The 26,128-nt window shown below is 32.6% G+C and overlaps 2 protein-coding genes across 2 annotated transcripts in view; both read right to left on the bottom strand.

Annotated features, from left to right (window-relative positions):
* LOC134281393 (collagen alpha-1(XXII) chain-like) overlaps positions 1-8,404 on the bottom strand; it is a 60,446-nt gene extending 52,042 nt beyond the window's left edge. The window contains exon 1 of the mRNA XM_062763859.1: positions 7,700-8,404. Within this exon, the coding sequence (XP_062619843.1) occupies positions 7,700-7,781 (82 nt within the window). The 5' untranslated portion in view covers positions 7,782-8,404. The remainder of the gene's footprint in view (positions 1-7,699) is intronic.
* An 11,442-nt stretch (positions 8,405-19,846) lies between these two features.
* LOC134281392 (uncharacterized) lies at positions 19,847-21,438 on the bottom strand. The gene has a single exon (XM_062763857.1). The coding sequence runs from the start codon at positions 21,398-21,400 to the stop codon at positions 19,847-19,849; it is 1,554 nt and encodes a 517-aa protein (XP_062619841.1). The 5' UTR covers positions 21,401-21,438.
* Positions 21,439-26,128: the final 4,690 nt, after the last annotated feature.

The raw sequence follows: 26,128 nt of genomic DNA, 5'->3' as shown, positions 1-26,128 counted from the left end.
AGCATGCAAAAGTACAACAATATAAACAGACCAATTTGCAGTGACCAGGGGTTCAGAATCATTTAGATAATCTAATATGTCCTAGCTAGCTTCCAAATTTTCTAAAGAGATAATGAGGAGAGAAACAGCAAGATCCTTTCCTTTCATCCTAAACAAAAATGTCTGATAGACTGTTCCTGAAATGGAGATGTCAATACAAATTAGGCTACAAAAGTGTTTTTGTGAAATAGGTTCCTACTCTAAACTAAATTCTTACTTTTCTCATTATTTCTCACTGTAACATGTATTTGACTATTTGCTAGCCAGGATTAATATACAGTCTAATCTCTCCTATAAAGCTTGACAAGACTAACTTCAAAATATATGTGAGGATCTGAGATAACAGATTAATAAACAGCTTTGCATGGAGAAAAGGCTTTTTACCTGGTTACCCTGAGTCTTAAATTGATAAATATAAGGGAAAAGTTGTTTGGACACTCAACTCACTTTGACATATTCCTGGTATTCAAGATTTCAGCTGTGTTTGAGATGACATATGTATACATGTAAACCAATTGTATTTCCAACTACCTTATTGGGTTAACAAATCATCTTAAGTACTATATGTTGGTTTTTCAATAACATAACATTTGCTAGCAAATATATTTTTGAGATATTAGATAAAAATTAAATGAATCAATCCACAAGACTGATCTAAATTATTCTCAAAATTCTAAAATTAGATGTTTAGAAATTTCAGCTAAAACTATTTCAGTATATAACTATAAATTTAGATACACTGTTTATAAACACCAATGCCTCAATCCCTGGAAACAGTCAGAAAAAAAAAAACAGAGTGGGAGTGACATCTGGTACAACTCTATTTTTCCCAGTTCTCAGACCATACCAACCCAGTCACCAGACTGATATCAGACCATAAAGCACCTGACATTGGGTGCACCAATCACCCAACAACCTCACAACAGCTATTTACCTTCTTAATCACCAACAAAGGATATTTAAATACTGATTTGGAATTAAGCAATAACAATAAACACTGAATGAATGAAAAATAAATGTATAAGCTTCATTTTCACCTGTACTTTCCAACATTCACACCCAAAAGGGGATCTTAAATATTTAAAAATTCTTTACCCAGCCAAAGTAAACTTTTGTTTTGCCTTGTGTTTGGGCAATCCTTACATCTTTACTGAGCAAAATGTGTGGGATTATCAACTAACTTTATACATTATCTATCTCAATTATTACACCAGAACCAGTAGGAGTTACATTATAATACAATGTGGTTCAATTTGAATCTCTTCTTCATGCATTTAAAAATTTCTTTTATGATGCAACATGAATCTTTTTATCAATTCTGAGAATTATAAAGCAATATATTTTACAAGCTTTCCACCTAAAATTGTTTTCAAGCCCAACAGTAATTTCAAAACCCTCTCAAGCATGCTTGGTAGTTGTTATAGAGAGAGTGAGAGAGAGAGAAGGGGGCAGTCTGCTTTATTCTTAAAAAAGCTTCTGTGAACAAGTGTGAAGTGACCAAAATTCTCTGATGAATTTGATCCTCTGCTGCCATTTTGGACAGAGTTATGCCCCTTGGATGTAGAAAAATTCCAATTATTTGCAGTTTCTGTCCATTTTCTCTGCAGAGGTTGCACACAATGAAATGAAATTTGGTATAACGATTTCTTTCTGTACTTGTCTAGAATCTGTCATTTTAGGTATCTGTTAAGGCTTTAATTAATACCTTGACTTTTTAAAGGAATAAATCTGTCCATACCAAAAATAGATTTATGAAATCAAAGCTTTTGAATGACATCTTGCATTTTTCTAACTTTTGAGTGTGTCTTTTAATATTTGTGTTTGTTTGTTTTGTAAATTGATAGAAATATGGGTGGATGCTAACCAAAGAACAAACTTGGAATGGCCTAATCAATAAATGACATTATTTTCATAATAGTTAGATTATTTATATAAATTAGTACTGGTATGGCCAAAACAAAGAAACCATAGACAACAAATACAATGGATTTGGAGCACTCACATGTGAGCACTATTAAAAGAGATCAGAAGTTTATGCTAGCAGGACAAGATGTTCCTGCCAGACAAATGCTTTGTTATAACAAACTACTTACACCTAAGCCATAAATCTTACAGTTAACTACCAGTACTTAGAAGAAGGCTCATATAACTTATGCAGTGCAAGCAGACATAAACTTGTTTGCAACACCAGCTAGGTCAGAAGCTTTTAATATGTTATCCTTGCTTGCAGAATGTGATTTTTAAAATAAAGATCAAAAACCAAAAAACATTATGTCATATTATATTAAAAAGAAAATATTATCTAGCTGCAAACATGTATAGTGTTTCAGAGGAAGTCTGCCTCCCTTTTTGTAAATAGATTTTATTACTTATGCCATATGATCACCTTTATCTGCATGTTTACTGGGTATTCTGAAACCTTGCTCTCCACGTTACAGTAGCACTATAATTGTAACATATTTTACTATAATACATTATATACTTTACTATATATATTTACATAAACAAGAAAGCAAGGCTGTCAATTTGAGTTCTGTAAAAGGACCCTGTATGGTGTTTTAAAAAGACATTTTCCATTAATTTCCATTAAAAAAAAAAATCCTAATTTCTTCAAAATTTATAAAATTAGTCTACATGGTACATATGAAAATGTAAGAGATGGGTTGGAACAATTTAACAGCAAATTTTTTTTTTTACCAATTTAATGATAAATGTATTGATATGGGGGGTCCCTGCTGGCCTACGTACCAATCATAAAAGTCCTGTGACTGCCTTGAAGGGTTGCACAATGAACCCCTCTAGTAAATATGTTAAGTCCAACATGTATTTATATAAATAAAGTTAATTGCATTTTAAACTCAAGTGGTTAGTGTTATCGTTGCTCATTAACAAGAAAAAAAATCCCATAAAGATATTACGGCTCAAGGTCCTCTAAGTTCCTCTTTTTCAAACACTGCATCCATTGAATGCACGTAAAAATCCCTTCAAAACCTGCAGAAGTTCTCACAGCAAGGAATTAATTGAGATGTACAGGTGCTTGGAAAACAATTCATTTTGATTACTTAATATGCACATGTTGTCTGACGCCCCAGCACTGATGTAATTTTTAAACAGCACAATCAATTAGTCTGCTGAGAATTCCACTGTTAAATTTATTACATAGAGATTTGCATAAATGATTATTTTCAAACATGACTGAAGCAGAGAATATAAAGGTTGATTAGTACCAATGATTAATTTTTTTAAAGTTCATTCAGATAGTACATTTTTATTATATAATAACATGAAAAGATAGAATGTTCTATAATTAAAAAGATTTTATCTAAATTACATGCAACTTATCACGAAAACCCTCCTTCTCCACATTTTCAAACAGACTTCTAAGCAACAAGAAAAAATAAATCAATTAATTCTTTTTCCAAAAAACCTTGTATAAACATTGCATGTACTCAGTACTGCAACATAAAAATAAAATGAACTTAAATTTGGGCAGATTCCCAGGTCAGATTGATTTCAATCTCAGAGCTATATGACAGTATATTGAAAATATTTACTCTGTGAATTTAAATGTAGAATAGGTATTCCAATTGAGGTCAACACCTGCTGATAAATTGTTCTGCAATCTGTGGATCCTCCCAGTCAATGTCCCCAAAAAAACCTACAGTTATAGGTTCATTCATATAATGTCCTGGCAGGGTTCTACAAAATCAATCTTGAATGTGATGAGGACAATCTTAACAAGGTTAGAAAATTCTGACCCCAAGACTATCATCTCAAGTCATTATTCCAGAGGGTTTTAACAAGTTTAAATGCACCATATTCAAAGGTGTGTCTCGATCTAGCTAGCAATGCCAATAGACAAAGGTAGATCACATGCATATTAATTCTAGTTAATTATATTGTCATCTACTTTGGCATTAATAGTATCTTTTCCCATTGTTCTGTATTTTGCATACCGAAATCTGTATCTAATTCTCATTCTTTGCAAAGTAATATCAAGATTAACATATTCAAAGCACTGAAGTTTAAACTAAAGAGAAAATACACACAAATGCCCAAAGATCAAGGTAAAAAACGTTAGTCAAGAAGCAACTACTGTGCAAAATTCATTGATAATTTTTTTTTAGATCTGTTTGTGCATATCAAGGCAATAAATTGCATGACTGCTCATTAAGTGTATCAGATTGCAGAACCAAGCTCTGGAAAGGCTAGTAATTACTTCTAATTCAGTTGACTTCACTCTAAATCACAAATTTGGTATTTAACTTTCTACATTATATTTATCTATATTTCAAATCTGCACATTAAAATGGATTACTGGGTGTGCATCTTCATGTAAATAAATAGTTGAATTGTTAATAATTTTAAATAAATATGATCATTATAAACATGGGAAAACTACATTCCAAAGCTGGGCTGGAATTTTTTTTCTCTTACAACTGTTTGTCTTTGTTTTTGAAACAATTGACTGGCTAGAATTTGCCTAATCCCTTTGACATTATGCCATGTGGACTACATCTGTTCATGTTAATCTATACTGTTCATTTACTTAGACATTTAATTGTAATTTTATGTCTCAATAAATGATGCAGGGACAGATTTGACCTAAAAAAAAAAAGGACTAAACACTTGTATTCAGCAATGCTTACAATGCACACTAGACCAACATACTACACAGATATTATCATACATCAATTTCTATTGCCTATACCAAGAAATTACAATCCAGAACTCTTTTATGTTGTCTATAAGAAACACCACAACTTTTTCACCTGTGAAAAATCGATCAAATTTATTTTCACTGAATTTCCTTCGCAAGGGTTTAGCAGAGGGTAACATCCTTAATATGTTGGTAAATAATAGGGTACATACAATTTAGATTGTGTAACATGATCTAGGAGCATTGTTAGAGAGAGAAAGCTTAGTCCAGATCTGGTCACCTAGCTGTAATGTGACCACCCATAAAACAACATTTGTTAACCTCAAAAGAAAGTGGACTCTGGAAAACTGGTGTGGGTTTATCATGTTATCAAACTCCTGTTATGCAATATGGTATCAAAATTACATATCCAGAATCTCATAAGTAAAGTTTCAAGCTTCCCACGACCCATATAATACCTATTAATTTGTCACTCATCCTTGAGCAAAACTTTTTTAAATAAAATCAATATATACTTATTCAAATAAGGTGTAGGGTTAACATTTCACATGAAACCTGTGATGTTATTTGTTCAAACCAACATGAGACATATCCATGCAATGATAACATATATTGCTGCATGGTGCAACTTCATCCAAAATATGTACAGATTATAAATTGGTTTTGGAGAATCTACTTTTAAAGTGCATGACACTGCACTGTGGCTGAAGTGACCTACATCAAATATAATTGGCCACATCAACTCTAAATTTGCAGCGTAATTATTTCAAAACTCAGCAGGACAACAAGAGACTTCCTATCATTAGCCGACATTTCACACTCAAGTTTAGCACTTTACCTTTTACAGAATAATCATAACATATGACAGACTTAATGTCTTATATACAAGGCCTGCTGTTTACAGTCTAGACATCAACATATGACCAATCATTTCAAAACTGTCTGCCAGCTGCAAATTATGTACAGAGGTTGCAAGTTACAAATTTCACTTTGATAACACCCAGTTTGAAGTTGAATTTTCAGAAAGCATTGATATACGTATTCATGAACTGATACATAAGTCATAAATGTATCAAAACAATCATTTCAAAACTGTCTGCCAGCTCCAAATTATGCACAGAGGTCGCAAGTTAAAAATTTCATTTTGATAAAACCCCAGTTTGAAGTTGAATTTTAGAAAGCACTGATATTATATGAATTCATAAACTGATACATATAAATTCACTAGTTCTAATAATTATGTATAATATTACAATCCTTTTAATATTCCCTGCTACATGACAGTAACCAGAAATTTTTCAATGAATTAAAATTAACATAAAAATGCGAGGATGGATCTTTCCATCTGATATTTATGAGTCAATAAAATCTATGTCTTTTTATTCACACAAGGTCTGAACATTTCTCACTTTATGGATAGAAAAGATTTCAATTCTAACTTCAGTGTTATTTTAAATCCTACTTCAGTATAAAACATTTCCTTATTGTCTCTTTATTTCATCATTTTCTATTTCTGCAAACCTTGTTTCTCACTTTTAACTGCTATTACTGCTTACTGTGCAAAAAATTACCACTGATTTCAATAGACCAATTATTGTCCTTGGAAAATTGATGACCATTCAACATTTTGATTTTTTTTTAAATTGATCACTATGCCCATGAACATTTTTAAAATTTTCCTTTTAAAACATGAACAAATGACTTCTTTGATCATTTTGAAGACATGCCAAGTAAATGAAAATCCTTCTGACCTGTTACATTGCTAGGAAAGTCACCAAGTCTGACATTTTGTCTAGTATTTTCTATTTCCTTTTATTCACTTTTTGCTTGTTTAATATAGATGTTGCATAAATTCAAAGAGTAGATTTTTATCTTAAAGATTAACGGGTAAGAACAATGACAAATCGTTTATAAATTAATCCTCTTTATGTATACATTTATATGTATATAGGGAGAATAGAGGTCAGTGTTACAATTCTTGCAACACTTCTTGTAGACAGGGTAAAAGATGGGGAGATGGCTGGGACAAAAGATGGAAAAGATATTCCCTTCTATTTAACCATGTGGCCATGTTTCTGGGGAATTCAGCAAAGCTTTTACAACAGAGCTTGCACAAGTTAATGTGTCAGAGAACAATGCACTACACACATGCAGGAAACACATTGGTCAGAAGGGGTTGGTCAATTTATCATTATGCCCAGACTTTTCCACAGGATTATCAATCAATGTGTAAAATTTTCCTTCAGTCCTCATGTTTTATTACAAAAGCCTTGTCAAAAAGGAATAAAAGCACTCAAATTTACACAACTTTCACACACATGGGATTCAGTGACAAGGTTTTTTTAATGCATTCATCCAGACAGCTATATGCTTGCTGTAATTTGAATACAGGGCTGAGGGTCACACAAGTTGAGCGCTAGGAGCCGCCTTCTTTAGAACATGCCTGATAACATGCGAAAAGCGAATGTATTATGGTATGCAAATTGGATTGGTTTATGTACATGAAGTCCTTTATGAAAGTCTGAACATACATTCCCTTTTGTTACATAATATTTACCTGTTCTTAATATTATTCAGCTAGACAGGTAATAGCGAGTTCCATGAATAATAGATGTCCTAAACTTACACATGTAATGAGCTAGATAATACACAGTGTGGGAAATATTTGCCAAGATCAGTGGAACACGCAGATGGTCAGAGAACACTTAATTAATGTAAATACACTTTGAAGATGATCGGACTACCTGTTGGGATGTGATAAATATGTGTGAAACAAGGTCATATTTATCAGGCCTTTCACTTTGTGTCATCAGGTCAGAGTGGTCTAAAGAACAGTCACCCTCACAACTGTCTAACGGCTTTGTTTTACAGTAAATAACAAAAATAAGTTTTGTCTTGCTTCAAACTATGACTTTGACAAATGACACTGCAGCATGCTCTAATGAATACACACCATTTTATTATATACCCCCCTGAGGTCAGAAATAAACTACCACGTACCTGACTCAAATTGTCCTCGCACCGGTGCAAGTAAAAATATACTTTGGGTTAAAATCAACCCCAATATATTCCCATACCACATCGTAAAATAAAGGATCCCAAATAAAAAGTCAGACTGATTTAAAAACCATTCAGAGGCTGGACCGCTTATCCACTGGTGACGGTGCTTCTAATATAAATCATCCAAGGAAATAATTTTTCACTTCTAATTTTTTGGCGAATCTTGATCTGTGTTGGTGTCCGTTGGAAAGATGATAGCTGATGGTAAATATTTTTTTTAATCACAAAACATATCTGTCTTACGGGGTATTTTGTTCACAACACCGTGCTAATCGCACATGCTTATAGCGTAGCACCCCTATCACCAACTGTCAAATGTTAACTGCAATATTTTCGAGAGCACGTGTGATCTCAGGACGAGTCGACTCTAGGGGGAGTGGAAGGGTATGACGTAACCACTAGCACATAGGTAAAAAAGACTGTCAAAGACTTTTAAAAGTTCCTGACAATATTTGAAGAATTTCCACAAATCACGGTTCAGATATCTTATAATCTTTTTCTTGAATGAATCGAACACAAAGTAGGTGATCCATGCAAAGATAAGTTCACAAGGGCAATGGAGTAGAAATATTGTCGCAACTTGCCCGTGAAATTCAAGTTTCGTTGAATTAAATACTATTTAATGTGTCTGGAAGTCTGGTTTGTATCAGGTCATACCAGCTTTTACTCCACAGAGTAAATAAACAAAGATTTATTGACAAAACATTGTGTTCTCGTGATTGAAATACCTTCGTTAAGTGGCTGAGTCGGGAAAACAATATTATTACTGACCAAGAGATTTATTTTAAATTCTTGTAAACAAAGATACGATAGTCAATTGTCCACAAAGTTTTGTGTTTGGAAATGCCTGTAATATGATAACTAGAGTCAGTATTTTTGAAGGAATGGACAAAGACTCAATTAAATTGGAACTTGATTTCTTGACCTCATTTTCTTTGTCCAACACCTCAATTAATTAAATGAAGTTGAAACTAACACTTTAAGGCAAATGTTTATACAGGGACCCTATATACGTCCCTGTTTAGGTAATACCCAAACTCCGCTAAAGAACACTTTCGACATTTTTTTTTAATTACAATTATTGTTTTGAGCTTAGGTCTATATGTTATGAGCAATAAAATCATTCAGTTGTCTAGTATACTTGTTCAGATACTTTTATTATTTTATTTCTGTTAATTCATTGTTACCTTATGGAGAAAGAAAACCTTCCCCTCGAAAGGACCGCAAACAACATGAACATATTCACAGCATCTTACATAAGGTGGACACTATAACTGCAATGAGTCAAATAAAAATGAGTGCTGGTAAAAGAGTTTATAAGGACATACGCAACGTACCTATACCTTTTGATAATTTTTCAAAGTATTCTTTTTTAATTTAAAAAGAAAAATATACAAAAATTACTTAACACACATTATAGACGTTCTGTTTATCTAAACTGGTTTTGGAAGAAGTGTACAACACAACAACAGCATACATGTATATAGACATTAAAATGTAGCACAAGCACTACTTGTATTGGAACTCGTTAACTGTAAGGAAAAGAACAATAAAGTTCAAACTACATTGCGTACATGTATACATGTCCTTAATACTGTATCAAGGCATCAATAAGGAATGTGGTTTCTTCACAATACCTTTAATTTTTATTTATATTGTGGTGTATTTTTCCCTATGTTTGAGCTATTTGATTTTTTATTAAATTTGATAAAAATAGATTTTTTACTTACGCACATGTTCTCTCCATTCCCCATATTATACATGCCTCCACTGCAAAGTATAAAGCAGGTTTTAATAAAAAATCATTCAACATGGTAATCTTCTATCTATTGTACAATACAACACAGTAATTATAAAAAGCCTCTTATGGTCTGTCTAGTAGATAGATGTTCCAAGGACCCGGTTTGAGGACTTGCCTCGAGACGCAGTTGGATATGGTAATGCCTTTGAGTTTTTCTTGGATTATATTATCTGAATATTTTTAAATTAATTAATTTTAATCGAATACTACACTAGAGTACATTGTCGTTAATGTAGATAGGCCTAAATAACTTATAATAAGAAACGATCATACTTTTCGATTATAATTTTTGTATATCAAAAAGTGAACTAATTACACAAGGATAAATATTGAAACAGTAACTGTGAATGCATGACATTTCATTAAGTGCACGAATAAAAGTTTATACTTGCCTCTTAAATATGGTCAGAGGACACATTGCATTTTTTTTTCAAAAAGCCGTAAATTCGTCTGCTTTTCACGGGAAACGGTATTGCGAAGATAAAAGTAAAACCGGTGACGTTACACGGTAAACGGAAACATACCGAAAATGTGTGCATTTATTGTCTATTTTTGTTGTTGTTGTTTTTTTTTTTTTGTTGTTGTTTGGTTTGGTTTTGTTTTTTTGTTTTTTTTTTTTATCCTTTGGACAAGATCTTTCTTTGGATACAAACAATTTTGACTTATTACCTGGAACTTGAAGTTTGGCTTAAATAGAAAAATACTTAAATAATAACCTTTGTCATAACTTTGAGCAGTTGGTGCTATGTCACGTGTATTGCATGTGATGAGAACTTACCTTCGGTACCAAAAAATCAGCTTTGACCTTGGAGTTTGACCCACTTTAAAAAAAAATATCCTTGGCCATAACGTTTGAACAGTTGGTGCTTTCATATATCACAGGTATATTTATTATGAAACACATATATGCCAAATGCTTTCTTTCTTTTGGCAACACCCTTTCTGATTTCTTGACCCTGACCTTACAGTTTGACTTGCATTTGAGAAACTTGAACCTTTGCCATGCATAAGCAGCTAAAATGAGCATCAATGTTTCACAAACACATCTTCTTTTAATTTATCTGGAGGGAGGCGCATCGTACCTTATAAATGCATATGTGGGTATTGTGAACAATCAATGAGAATTCATTTTGTTTTTCTAAGGTAAGACATGTCAAAGTTGCGATACTAGATATTTTTTTTTCATTTGTGTTGTATATATTTTTATTCATATTGTATATTTTTTGTTATGTAATTTAATTTCCATTTGTATTTTGTAATTTTACATTTATATCAAAGAATGTTTTATTCTATAATTTTTAAACAGTCAATTGTATTGTATGATTTTTATTTGGATTCTATAGTTTTTAAACCGAGTCAGGCTACTAAAACATAAGTCGATATTACATAGATTTCAACAGCCTCGTTTAAAATCGGTATGTCTTTAATTCTAAGGTTGTTTTTTTTTCACTCTGTGTTATATTTTGGTTGACTTATTTCATAACAATTGTTAGGCCTGTTTTTTTATTCCGAATTTGAGTATTGAAAGATCTGTCTACATGACCAATACATAGGGGATGCTTACTCCTCCTATAGGCACCTAATCCCAATCGTGGAATTTCCAGTGGCTTGTACTTTATTCATTCTTCACAGATTTGTGTTGTTTATGGATTTTAATCGATCGATCAATGTTCGTTAACTTCTCCCTTTTTCATTTGGATAATTCTGTAGTTCAAATACCAGTTTCTGTGAAGGAAGATTTCATTATCATTAAAACAATTTACCATGTGAGTAAAGTTATTTGTCAAATGTCTGGAAAAAATAAGACTTCAGACATAGAATATAACTCAATCAATTAACCAATCAGTTTTTTTTCAGTTTAAACCATAGAGCATGGTACATAAATTAAAATGGTAAATTAACCTGCTGCACAACTTGGAAACGGAAGATTCCGTAAAAGTACATCTAGATAATTACGTGCCATATGAGCCCTGTCATGATGACACAACAGCTGCCCGCTTTAACGAAGAGTTGGAGCTCAAGACGTAAGTTCAACAAATGAAGCATGGACTGAAACAACAGCAAGCTGTAACCGCTTCGTTAGGTCAGTGCCACTTAAGGGTGTAGCTTGTCCCGAACACAGACAAGTTTTACTTCCTCTTCAAAGATTGAAGAGGTACATAAAAACAAAGGCATATTGTAATTAAAAAGAAATTAATGTATATTTGTGAACAAATTCAGAGACCGAAGTAAACACAGCTTGCTTATTGTTTAACAGCAATTTCAGAGCATGTATATAAACCTTTCTTTTTAGAAATTGCATGAAGTGCTGTCCGCAAAAAATAAGAGCGGATGTTTATTCGTTGAAGAAGGCTGGTTTGGAAGTTTACAAAAGTCGACGATGTTTTCAAAGTGCAAATGCTAATGTCTGAATTGTTCTCATTTGTGGAATGACAGGTATTTCCTAAGCTGTCGAAAATTTCTAAACACAATTACTTATACATGTATTAAATGGTCACAGGGGAATGTTCGAAGTTGAAAGACAAACTAGCGTAAGTGTAATCGAGTGAAGGACTTAAATATATTTACTAATATGGAATTTAAACAGGTTAGGGGGAAACGTAAATTCCGCTATAATAGTGGTATTTCACTATTATAGTGAAATTACGCTATATTTCCCGTCGTGGATACCCTCAATTTCATCCGATACCATGCAAGGCGTTTGAACCGCAAGTCATGGTGGGTATTAAAATGAACAAAAACTGTCATGCTTGCATGTTTTGAATTTTAATTAATTTTCTACCGTTGCGTTTCCGACTCCAGATCACTTTACCCTAATAATGCGAGCACTTTTCTTTTAACGGAAGTTGCATTTTTAAAATAGCAACCGATGATTGCAGTAGTATCTAAGCCTGTTTGAATCTCACTTATTGTTCATTAACGTGCACAAATTGATGCTTGTTACAATTGTCAACTTGCACTGAAAAGGTTTTATGGAATTAAACAATAAAAGGATTATTTCTGTCTGCATGGTTACGGGTATGGAGGCTCGTTATGGAAAACGAAAAGACACATTATGGCAAAAATAAAAAAAAGAGTGTAATGATAAATTCGATTTCTATCCTCTTTACAAAATCAATTTATAATAAATAATCAAAAAATTACTTTTTTGAAAAATAAAAACGATTCTAGAAAATATATATAATTTTTAATTTCTGCTGGTTAATTGTTTATTTCAGAAAAAAGACTCAATTTATTTTGGTGTCCGGAATATTTGACAAGAGTGCCTAGCTGTAACCTTATTTTAAACATGTTCAAATAATTATGATTGGAACAATCTTTTTAACTCTGCACAAATGAATCTTATTTAACACTTTCTAGTTAGGTACTTAGGCAAGAATGATTTAACTTTAAAACCTGAGAGAAATAGCTGTAGTTTTTTTCTTGCTATTTAAAAATATTTATATCTAATTATATTCTAGGAAATGAAAGAATGTAACAAAAATCACACCAGAAGTATTAATTTTTCAAGCTTTTCGAATTATGCTATTGTATTATTGTTTAAAACACAAGGAAACTTCAAATAACCAATCACCACTGCTCAATATTCAGCATAAGATGTGTCTAAAATATCTTTGACTCAATTCATATTTTCCACAATCAAAAATTTACGTCAAGACCAAATCGACCGCAAACAATTTAGCATTTGATAAAGTACTATTACAATTTTGAATGCATAACCATGCAATGGAAGTATAAGATATTCAAAGCTGAACTAGAATCACGAGAAGCCTATATTATCATTTTCAATCAAATCTTTTATCACTGACTTCATATGCGTCAGAACCGGGGGAGGGGGGCTTAGCCCCCACTTTTTTTTTATTTTGCAGTGATAGACATTTTCTATGTATTGAAAATTGAGGTTTACCTTTTTTATTGGTTTACTCCCCCCCCCTTTCAATTTGCTTCCGACTCCTATGGACTTGATTAATCCATCTGATGAGCAAATGCACTTAAATATCTATGTGCGTATTTATTTGAAAAAAAAATATTTATTTATGTTGCTTTGAAGACAGTCTGAAATAAAAATGACCGAACCACGTGTTCCCTGGGTCCTGATCACGTGATAATTCCTATCGTTTATGCAGTATAGGTTATGCCGCAAGGCGCTTTGCAAAATATGGAATCGAAATTATTCTTTTATCATTCACAACATTCGCAGGTCTGTAGCATATTCAATTTTTATGAGCTGAACAGTTTTTGATTTTTTATTAACCATGAACTATATGTACCACGTCGTTATGATGCAACCGGAAATTCAAAATTTCCATTATTTCTATATAGTACCTTTTGTAAACTCTTTTTATATAGTCAAAAATTATCAAATATCTTGATGAGAAATAACAATGAAATTGAAACTGTATAACAATAATATTTTAATTTTGTTTATTAAGCATTAAAAAAATATTTTACTTATGATTTTCTACATGTTATCAAAGAAGAAGTATTATGCTGAATTATAAAATAACTTCTCAATTCTGAATTATAAAATTACTTCTCAATTCCCATGTTCACTATCTAACACAACCATGCACAGAAAGATCAGCCGCTGCGATAATAATGGGTCTTTCCGTTTACCATAACGGGCCTCCATACCCGTAACCATGCAGACAGAAATAATCTTTTTCTTGTTTAATTCCATAAAACCTTTCCAGTTTAAGTTGACAATCTCAACTTGTGCACATTAATGAAATAAGTGAGATTCAAACAGTCTTATTACCCCCGAATCATCGGTTGCTATGTTAAAAATGCAACTTCCGTTAAAAAAAAGAGTGCTCGCATTATTAAACGCAACGGTAGAAAATTAATTAAAATTCAAAACATGCAATCATGACAGTTTTTGTTCATTTTAATACCCATCATGACTTGCGGTTCAAACGCCTTGCATGGTATCGGATGAAATTGAGATATTATAGGAATTTCACTATAATAGTGAAATACCACTATTATAGCGGAATTTACGTTTCCCCCCAACCTGTTAAAGACTGCAACATTTTAATTACCTTAACTATTGTGAAAGAATATATAATTTTTGGCAAAATATACTATAACTAGTATATTACATCTTTATGGATAACTTTTTGTTTGGGGTCTTCAAGCTCATGCATTCGCTTCTGTTTTGTCTATGCAGTGGCGTAGCATCGTTTTTTTTGAAGTGCGGCCCACACATTTGCCCAAAGTCGAAAATCCTATTTCGATAGAAAGTTTATCTTCAATAGGTATTAACATTTGCTATAGTATAGGTAAGGTTTTGCTACGCCCCTGATGATTTCCACTTTCACTTGGCCCTACTTCAAAATGTCATGACAAGGGTTGTTTTTTTCGGACACTATTAATAAAGTTTTTATATATTAATTAAAGTACTTATTCATCTGAAGGATTTCTTAATAACTCAGGAAATGGCCGCTTTGTTCTTTCCTGCCAGCAGAAAATAACCGTTTCTTTCAAATCAGTTTTTGCTATATTTTTTCATCAAGAACCTTTGCCAATGAATTTGTCATTGATAAATATTAAGGTTCTTAAGTCCATTTGTAATTGCAACATTTTATAAATCTCTGATCTTATTTTTTGTGGGGAACCTTGTTTTTGACTGAGCGCGGCCCACACATTTTGCTTCGACAGAAAGTTTATCTTCAATAGGTATTTGCAGAAATTTTGGGAATTTCACGGCATGGTTGTTTTTTACATGGAAGAACATCTGTCAAGGAAATTCGCTACTGAATTTATCACCAATTGTTGCAACATTTTATAAATGATCTTATTGGCGGATTTTAGAAGGGGCAAAGGGCGGGATTACGCCCCCTTTTTGCCATCATTATAAGTGCAAGTAGTATAACTGGAGAAGTTGGGACTTTGGAAAAGAATACTATCAAATATTAATCCGTGACAAATACATATCCTGTGTACTCAGTCAGGAAATAAACTGTTGGTCATTTAGGTGTATAGCTAAGCATAAAGTCACGTTTATAAGCAAGATGGATGCCTGAATGATTATAGTCATATAAAAATATTTGTGCTACACTAATATGAATCTTAGATCACATTCAGAATGAAAAAAATTTTTACTAAACAAGGATCAAATTAAATCGGGGTTTGGGAGTGAGTGATGCTGCCTCATTCCTATAGCTGCAGATCTGTCAACAGAAAAATATGGGTTGGGTGATCTGGTTGTTCATCCAACTTTTTAGACCAATGAGCTTCAGAACTGCAGCTACTCAATTCCTCTTTCTTTTTTATCAAATAAAATCATGCGTATTCTTTGCACATCCTCATCCCCCTTGCAATAATTTTGATTCGTCACTGGATCATATACCGTACTACACAATTCTCAGCTCTTTGCAAATTTTAGCTTTGATAATTTTTATGACAGGATGAAAAATCCATATTGTATAAAAAAAATTAAAGAATTTTATGCTACGTTTCATAAAATATTTCCGACAAAATGTTTATGAGAAGAAGATCTCTGTCTTCCTTTGCCAAAAAAATCTCTGTCTTCCTTTGCCAAGTATCATGTTGTAAATTTTGCATTTACCTCCCCCTAGTAAATTCAAAATTTACAACATGATACAAAGAGGGAACATAATTCTTGTGTTGTCATATTATTTTTTGGCCGTTGTGTTGACTGATTTTACTACACAATAGTTTGAGTCCGCAGACACTTGACAAATCTTAAATAAAAAATATATTCAACACCATCCCTTATGTATGGGATTATTTTTTTTTATATAAGAAACATAAGTAAAGTCAGATGCCTGTGTTTGGGTCTATCAGTGCTGCTTCCGTCTCTTTGTCCAATAATACTGTATATATGTAATTCAAGAAGGACTTTATTTTTGCGTAGTTACACGAGTCTGTCTGTTCGCAAAAAAATAATTCTCGTTTATACAATGTACATGTATTAGTAAGGATTATATACAACAAAATACAACAAAAACCATAGCTCGCGAAAATGTTGACTCGCCAATAAATAACAAAATCGCGAAAATAAGGTGTCTCGAAAAAAGTGATAATATAGTGATCAACAGTATTCCTAGCAAGTGAATTATCTTCAGATATGCAGAGAAGTTTTAGAATTTCAGTTTCTTATATCACAGAATATTTACATATTTGAAAGGGTATATGGTTTAGTTTTTTATATTTTGATATCCTTTAACTTTTACTTTTTTCTCGCAGATTAGCAATGACATATGGATGGGTAGTAAAGATTCAAATGTGTCAATCTCTTATGCTTTTTTTCTAGATGGAAGAACATTCTGATGTGCATGTACTAATATATATTTCTTAGCAAGCCATTTTCATGTATACCGAGGCTATACCACAACATTAACAAGTCTGCATACTGGTAAAGTTACATCTGTTTGAACTGCAATTACCCTTATTTTTTTTTATGCCACCGTAATCAAATATTCGGAAGTATACAGTTGTTGGCTCTTCGGTCTGTCTGTTTGTATGTCTGCAAAACATTAACCTTGTCCTTAACTTTTGATATGTTGGATCTGTGGTTTTCATATTTCACGTATGCATTTCTTGTAAAAAAAACACTTTCCTTTGGGTACCAACACATTTGACTTCTTGGCCTTGGAGTTTTACCCCACTTTTACCAAAATTTACTAAACTTTAACCTCGGTCATAAATTTTGAACACTTGGTTTTAGGGCTTTCATGCTTCACATATTGTCACATATTGATTGTGACAAGACCGTTCACTGGGTAAAAAGTAATAGCTATTTTTGACAGTTTACCTTGACCTTTGGGTTTAACCCACTTTTAAGAAAGATTAATCTTGACCATAACTTTTGTACAACAAGGAATTTCATATTTCAAATATTATTTATGACAAGACCTTCCCATTGACACCATAAATATTGATTCTTTGACCTTGACCTTGGAGTTTCACCCATCTTATAGAAAATTTTAACCTTGATCATAACTTTTTTATATTTAGGACAAGGACTTTCATATTTCATAGGTACAAGACATTCCCATTGGCACCATAAATATTGATTCTTTGACCTTGACCTTGGAGTTTGACCCACTTTAAAGAAAATTTTAACCTTGATCATAACTTTTTTATATTTAGGACAAGGACTTTCATATTTCATAGGTGCATTCCTTGTGGCAAGATAATTCCCTTGATACCATTAATTTTTACTCTTTGATCATGACATTGGAGTTCGACACACTTTTTAAAAAAATTTAACCTTGATCATAATTTTTGAACGGTTGGACTTTCGTATTTCACCGAGTTTACACAAGTTTGAAGAAGAAACTGAGAAAGTTTGCTTGCGTGAATAAAATACATAAATAGATGTGTATTTTGTTGGCAGTAACTGACAAAACCGGTTAATCTTTTGGGGGTATTGTATGACCAAAATAAGCACTCTAATGAACCTTTATTTAGAAGAAAAACATGAAAACTGTGTCAAAAATGTATTAAAAGTTTAAGAAAATACAGACTGTTTATACAAAATTAAACGACGAAAATCAACATGACAGTTTGCAGTAAAGCTTTCACGTCCCTCGCCCAATGTTAACGCCTATAGTGACAGTTCTTGATGAATAAAGAGAATAAATATCAGGAACAGGTAAAAATGAAATTGCTGTACCAGATTATAACGTTGTCTCTTGAAAGGATGTTCCACAGGTTTTCCTTAGACAGTTTAATTACATGTAATGTATACAAACACAGCGGAGACTAGGAAAACTGCAGAGACACGTTTCATCTTAATAAGTAAGACTCGAACTTCTTGGGACCCCTGCATGTTAACATACGATATGCTTTTAAGTCGACAAACATCTCCAGTTTATTATCATGCAACCTCTGAAAGGGTCATTGAGCAGAAAGTCTTTGTCAAAATGACATTGCATAACTTGGAATGAAGTCGGACTTTTGCGTTCTTAGATGTCAGTAACCGTATATAGTACTGTCGAATTATAAATAAACTTCTGCTCGTATAGTTCTCATCTTTATTTATATTAGAAACAAGAAACCAAGATATTTCAAGAGAATGTTAAAACCTGGCCATTTTACGGTAAAGTGGTTACAGAAAGTTAGTTTGAAATATTGCATACGAGCTATTTCTACTATTTAGTAAATTTGCATATACCCCCACCCCCAACCGATCCCTCCATTTTTGTTGCTGCAAGTAGGGGGTTCAGGTATAAATTTTCGATGAGATATATTCAAATAAATATATTCTAGCATAAATATAGACACTTTAAGAAATATAATAAACTTTACTTGGTGAAAAAATTCCAAGTAGAACGAAAGTTATGGAATTTTTAATGGTGTGAACAGTAGCATTTTATGTAACTAGATTATACTATACAGCAATAGGGAATGATGGCACATGAAATGAGGTTCAAGTCTAAGAAATTGAGGATTTTTTTTTAATATATCGTCTAAATTTACATTAAAGTAAAGCAAACTATATATTTTCTGAAAGTTCTATGCAAGCTCTAAATTTCTGTTTCAATGCTTAAAAAAAATTTCCAAGATGGCGGCATTATTCAATATGGCCGCCAAAAGGTAAAATAGCCAACAAAGCATCCTTTAATAAAAATGCTTTAAAAATCATGAAAACTGGCAACTATTGGGTTTCAAAAAGGAACTTTGTAATAATTCAATTAAAATAATGCTTAAAAAAATTTCCAAGATGGCGGCATTATATTCAATATGGCCGCCAAAAGGTAAAATAGCCAACAAAGCATCCTTTAATAAAAATGCTTTAAAATCATGAAAACTGGCAACTATTGGGTTTCAAAAAAGAACTTTGTAATAATTCAATTAAAATAATGCTTAAAAAAATTTCCAAGATGGCGGCATTATATTCAATATGGCCGCCAAAAGGTAAAATAGCCAACAAAGCATCCTTTAATAAAAATGCTTTAAAATCATGAAAACTGGCAACTATTGGGTTTCAAAAAAGAACTTTGTAATAATTCAATTAAAATAATGCTTAAAAAAAAATCCAAGATGGCGGCATTATATTCAATATGGCCGCCAAAATGTAAAATAGGCAACAAAGCATCCTTTAATAAAAATGCTTTAAAATCATGAAAACTAGCATTTATTGAGTTTCAAAAAAGAACTTTGTAATAATTCAATTAAAATATAATTGCAATACAGTGGCAGAAATCCAATTCAGCCAAAGAAAGAGAGAAAATTTTGTAAATTTTCAAAATTATGAGAATGGGTAAAAACTGATGAAGAAAAAAATGCAACAGTTTATTCAGTTTAAATCAGATTCAACAGACAATGATATCACCTTTTTCAATATCAATTAACAAAGTGAAAACGCAATCATCTTCATCTTCATACTTCACACGATACCTACTTTTCCTCCCATTCTCTCGCTCTAAGCTTAACACCTCTCCCCTAAACCATTCAATCTCCCTTGATTCTTCCAATCTAAACTTTTGTTTTATTTTCTTTCCCACTAATAAATCTGGTTTTTTGATATACTCTGGTAATAAATGTTTTTGTTGGTCTATTTGAATTTTTTTCCTGTTTTCCTCTAATTTCAACACAAGTTTTTCCTTTGCCAATTTGATATTTTGACTCACCTGATCTAATGGTTTGTACTGAATTGATCTTTCTTCAACAATTTCATTCTCTAATTCCTCATTTAATGTAATTATATCAATCAAATTTTCCTCCAATTCTTCCACTGTAAATTGATGACCCTTTACCTGCAGTTGAAACTTCTCCTTTGGTCCCTTGCTCCCAAGAACCTGCTTCCTGAATTGTAGCTGGGTTGTAAAAGCATCTTTAAAAAAATTACCTGACTTGTCTCTGTTTTTCTCTTTGAAGATCAAGACCTCGTCTTTTGATACCCACAGCCCTCCCAGTTCATTAACCTTCCCTGTTAGCTTTACTTTCTGTGTATATAACTTGTTTTCCTGTTTTGCCTTTTTCTCTTGTTTTTCCCTTAACAACTTTAATTTAGTGTTGAACAATTCCTGCTGTTTATTTTTAAACGCTTGCATCATTTCTGGGGCAGCCTTTCTACTGTTGTTAATATTTTTCTCCCTCTCTTGACTGTCAAGAGAGGAAAGCCATTTGCTCGTCTTGTTATTGGTCCACATAATTATGGACTCATAACACTCTGTTGATGCAGATGGCTTTGCTCTCATGAGCATGTCAAGTTGGGCAAAGTCTCGTTCAGAGCAAGTGTTGGTGGGAGGAACCGAACTTGCTCTGAACTGGTCAGTTATAGGGGGGTCAAAAAACTTACCTCCTGGCAACTGGTCCTTTGCCTGTCTCTCTAAAATAAGGAGCATCCCCCCAAGGGCCAGTTCTAGGGCCATTTGAGAATAGGTTTCTATAACAGGGTCATCGGTTTCTGAAAACAAACTTTCATAAATTTGATCCCTCTTGATAGCAACATCTGGAAAAATAGGCTCACCTTTCAGAAGGGGACTTGCATCACCACACAATTCAGATAGTTTGTCTCTCAAAATAAGAAGATAAGGATTTAAGGCTAAAACATTCTCAACTGATTCAATAAGTTTCCATAAAGGGCCTGTAATCATCTTGTCTATTATTCCCAAAGCTCGAATGCTGGAAATGTACCCCTTTTCTCTAATATCAAAGGAAACACTTTTCAAGAGGTCATTGGGGTCAGCCCAAGATGACAAAAAGTCTTGTATATGTTGTCGGTGATGGTAAACGGACCCGGCAACACAAAATAAATGATTAAATCTATGACCCCTGAAAGAAATTAAATGATTTTGCTCTCCCTTTTCCTTCAAAAAGGTCATGAAATGACCCCCTACCCCAGATTTTTCACAACCCATCATTGTGAAGGCCTTGCTTACCGTTCTAGTCAGCCTACTACCCCCACTTTCTTTCCATTCAAAAGAAAAAGGATTTTTCCCTTGTGCAATACTGTCTTCAAAAACATTGAGACATCTGTCAACTTCCCCAGCCATATTTACAAAAATGTGCATTTTGCAAAAAAATGAACTGATTTTACTTAGCTCAGACCTTGTTTCTAAAGTCAAGTTGTCCCAGTTCTCAATGATTTCTGGCATACAGCTTTGTTTGAGATCTTGCAACTGTTTGTTGAAGACAGGATTAGTTGATCCTTGATCAGACATAGTAGATACAATTGATCCAACTAATTTTGAAAGGGTTTTGTCCAAATCAGCTTTGCCAGAATCTTAAGAGCTTGGGACAACTGACCGATTAACTCTTTAAATGTGTTCATTAAAGAAGTGGCATCACTACTGCCAACTTCACATAAACCCAAAGAATATGTCTGATTTTGTGTTGTTGTGACCTGAAATGACTGAAAATGACGATGGAATTTAGATGTGCCATCTTGATGAAGGCAGTTACCCTCTAAGTTATTTTCATTTTGTTCTGCATCTTTGAGCATTGCCTCAGCAACTTGCAACTGAGCAATGCGCTTAGCCTCTGACAAAAGTCTCAACTTAACACCGGTACTTGGCAAACTTGATAAAGACTTGCCTGTGAGGTTTTTTAAAACAGTTTCAATTACCCCATTGACTTTTTTTTGGCTCACCCCAAACTCTGTAACAAGGGTCATAATTGTTTCTCTAATTTCATTGGTATACTTACCTTCATGAAAAGTCTGAATGACATCATTGTCAATGCAATTAATAATGTCCTCCAACTCTAGAATTTTGCGTTCTTTGATAGAAATTTCTCTTTTCAAATCTTCAATCTCACTCATCAACTTTTCAGACATTCTATCTTGATCTTTTGACTTACTTCTTGATCTTAACCTACAAACTTTAACAAGTAAATTTCTCTTTTCTTTTCTCATTTGCTCTAGCTCTGTAGTTTTTTTCTCACATTCCACTGACTTTGAAGCCAATTCTCTCTCACTTATTTTCAAATCATCACTTTGTTCAGCAATTTTTGTGTCTCTTCTCTTCAGTTTTTTTGTTGAATTTCTTGTTACTGACTCAAGTTTATCCTTTTTCTCCTTCAGTTCTTTCAATGTGTCTTCTAACTTGTCTGATAATTTATTGTACTTATTTTCCCACTCTTGGCTTCTTAGTTTGATTTGTTCTACACTTCTGGAAGATTTAAGAGATTCCTCATTTTTTCTTGTTGTTTCTTCCAGTAATGATAGCAGGATGTTGACTTTTGTTTCAGCTCTAGTGATTTGTGTTTCTAAAATTGAATATTCTTCTTCTATGCTTTGGATGTCTCTTTTAAGGGAGCGATTTTCAGTGACAACCTCTTTTGTTTTTGTGGTTAAAATATTTAGTTTTTCTTTTTTGACATCATCAACAACTCCAAAGTTTGAGGGGTCTTTTCTGGAGAGAGGAAGAACGAAATCAGACTGTAAATAGACAGCTAACTCCTCTTCATTTTTGTTTCTTTTTAACTCTCCGCTTTTCTTTGCTGTCCTTGAGATTTTTGTTTGTAACCCCTTCCTATCTACATTTGAAAACTGTTGGCGGGTTTCATCACTCATACTTTCTAAGCATTGAGTAAAGGTCATTGTTGATGGAAATAGTTTCAGAATCTCTGAAATTGTTATTTTCTTTTGGACAGTCCCAAAATTTCCCCCTACATCAATATCTATCAAAGGTTTTGCTACAAAACAAGTATATATATATATTACATGGTAAAATATTGTATTACATGTGTATAATATTGTATATGTGTATATGATGAAATTTATTCACTTTGAAAAGAAATATAATTTAATATGAATTCATATTATGACTGATTTGTAATATAGCAATGGTTGAATTTCATTTCATAACATTTTTATCATCAGTATCCTTTAGAAAGCAAAATGAGTTTAAAAAAATTGGATTAAAAATCATCAATATCAAACACAAAATCTAAAATTAAAAAAAATAAACAAAAACAAAAACAGGAACAGATGCAGAATAAAAATACCCATACCCATGGCTCATAAACAGGTTGTCTGACCTGTATAAATCATTCAAATTAATTTAAACTAATGAAAAGATTTGAAATTCACTGTTCTGCAGTGTGACATGACATAAAGTCTTATATATTAATTGTAAGTTAAAAATCCCTTATATATTCAGTCTGAATCAGCTTGAGTTGAGTCTGTCTGCCTCGATTCTAGCACTCTCCAGCAGTCTATATATCTGTAAATGCTTGCTGTAATAAAAAATATTTAACCACAAAGTATCGTGTTCAGAAGCAAAACAACAAAATCCCTAATCATATGCTTCAACATTCACCAGAACTTGACAAATCAAATGTGTAAGTAATTCAATTTCTGAGGAAATTCTGGCTACAAAATTCAACACACTGATAAATAATATAAAGTCTAGCAAATCTCATATTGGCATAAAATATTTTTAATCTGACATTTATAATATTAATAGCCATATTACGGTAAAAAGTAAGCACGATACAAGTACTTTTCCACACTTTTCAAAAGCCGCGTCAGGGCTGCGATCTCCCTACTTTGAAAATTATTTCCGGGTGATGTGTTTTTACAAATTGTTACAATACAAACATATTCATGAAGTAAATATTCTCAGCTTTCTGATAGCATATGTTGCATTAAAATATTCCAATTGCTTACCGTGATAGACTGGATTTCTTTTCTTCCAAACAAAAAAAAACAAACTTCTGCTCATCGCTTCCAAATGCAACAAAATCCATATCAATTTACGATATATAAGCTTTCATATGATTAGTCCATATCGTACATCCCTTAGGTAACAGCTTCCGGAAAGCCAATCAAAAAGACGCTATCAACACAACGGAGGCTGAATTTTGGCGTCATGCAAAGATAGGGAAATCCGATTTCTAATTTTAGTACAACTTTGACTTGCTGAATTTTAATTGTAAACATTGTTTAATGCCATGATTTTCACGTCATACAAGAGTTCAAAGATTATAAAAATCATTTATTATTTCATTTGTACTTTATTTAATTATGCAGTGTTTAAATTATAAGTTTATAAAACGCCAATGAATGCGTATAAACAGCACCGATTACAGGTGAAAGTCACGTGACCTGAACCCTCTACTGCAAGGTCGAACACTGGCAAAATCCAGGATTTATCTAAAACTGTTCCCAGAAAAAAGAGAAAGGTTTCACCTTGGAAATATAGGGTTTTTTGAGTTTGAACATTTCACTTTTTAAAAACTTTTGCTGGCCCATTTTTGTTTTGTTTTGTTTGGAAGGTTGCTCCTCCTCCCCTCTTCAAAGAAACGTTGCTACGGGCTCGTGTTTACAAAAATCCAAAGACTTCTTACACATACAAGAACTTTTGTGCACTGTATTTAGACTTAGGGAAATCGGTTGCAAAGAATACTAGTATGCGATTTAGATGTCTATGGCTATGCAGATTATTTAGAAAACTTAAGATTTCTATTTTTATATATATGTGAACGATCTGAATACTAGTATAAAGTTGGCCAGATGTATAGACATGATCAGGAACTTTGTTTGGGGGGGGGGGGGTACAACACATTATCTGTATGTAACTGAACTACACATCTCTTTACGTCGTTTTCCTTCGTATATGTTGATCCATCTGACGAAAACAACAATTGCCAGATGCATGATTAATGCACATGTCTAAAATTCTAACAGAACTTCTACATAAAATCATGAAGCTCTTAAAAGGAAATTTATCATAGCAGACTCTTTACTTAGTGAGTGACAGCTGCCAAAATACTGCGTGTCCTTGTGCTTCATATGTATACATATACATCAATTTAACAACTTCCATGTACAACTTTTTCTCTGAAAGTGAATATATATAGAGTTCTGGACATAATAACGTGTTTTAAAATGATTTTAATTTCTCACGAGATAATTTGGAACTACTTAGTATAATAATTATGAATTGTAAGAATATATAAAGCTATTTATATGCTCTCATATATAAAAGCAGGGTCATTTAAGTAAATAAAATGATTTAGATTTTACTTCGTCATTATTACTTCTTCAAAATAGGATGCTTTTTTTATTGCATAACTATTAAAATTATGTTCTATTGTTCAAGATGTTTCATGCTCAATTACCTTATATATACGTAGTTTGTCTTTTTTAAAGCTTGCTATGAAGTAAAGACTGGCAAAAACAATTTTTTTTTATGTTGTTTGACAACAAAAGATTTTAAAACAATTTCTGAAGGGCTTGCACTCCATAGACCTCATACACTTTTGTGTCGTCGCAATTTAATTGTTGCACTTTATTGGACTTTCAATTTTTCAAACAATACCGATCACACAAAATATTTAACAAAAAAAAATGCTCTGCAAAAGGGAGATCTATATAATGATATGAATGAATATTGCGTGTGGTTGAAGTGAGATATGACTACAGTTAGTGAAATTGAAGGTTGACACAAAGCACCGGCAATTACTTGACAACTGATACATTTAGATGTTAAAATGTTTAAAATAGAAGTATGGAGCTTTTAAAGCATGTAAAATTGGTGGTATTTTCGAGGTACATATATTTTTACAGATACTATCTGACCTTACATTCATCGTGTTCCTTTGATCGACTCCAAAGCGAAAGCTTGCATTTCTCAAAGGTGTTC

Source organism: Saccostrea cucullata, unplaced genomic scaffold (assembly GCF_032062105.1).
Source record: "Saccostrea cucullata isolate Sc308-1 unplaced genomic scaffold, CSIRO_AGI_Scuc_v1 ctg632, whole genome shotgun sequence".
NCBI classification, from domain to species: domain Eukaryota; kingdom Metazoa; phylum Mollusca; class Bivalvia; order Ostreida; family Ostreidae; genus Saccostrea; species Saccostrea cuccullata.
Note: the sequence above shows the minus strand (reverse complement) of the source record. Positions and strands in the feature narration are given on the sequence as shown.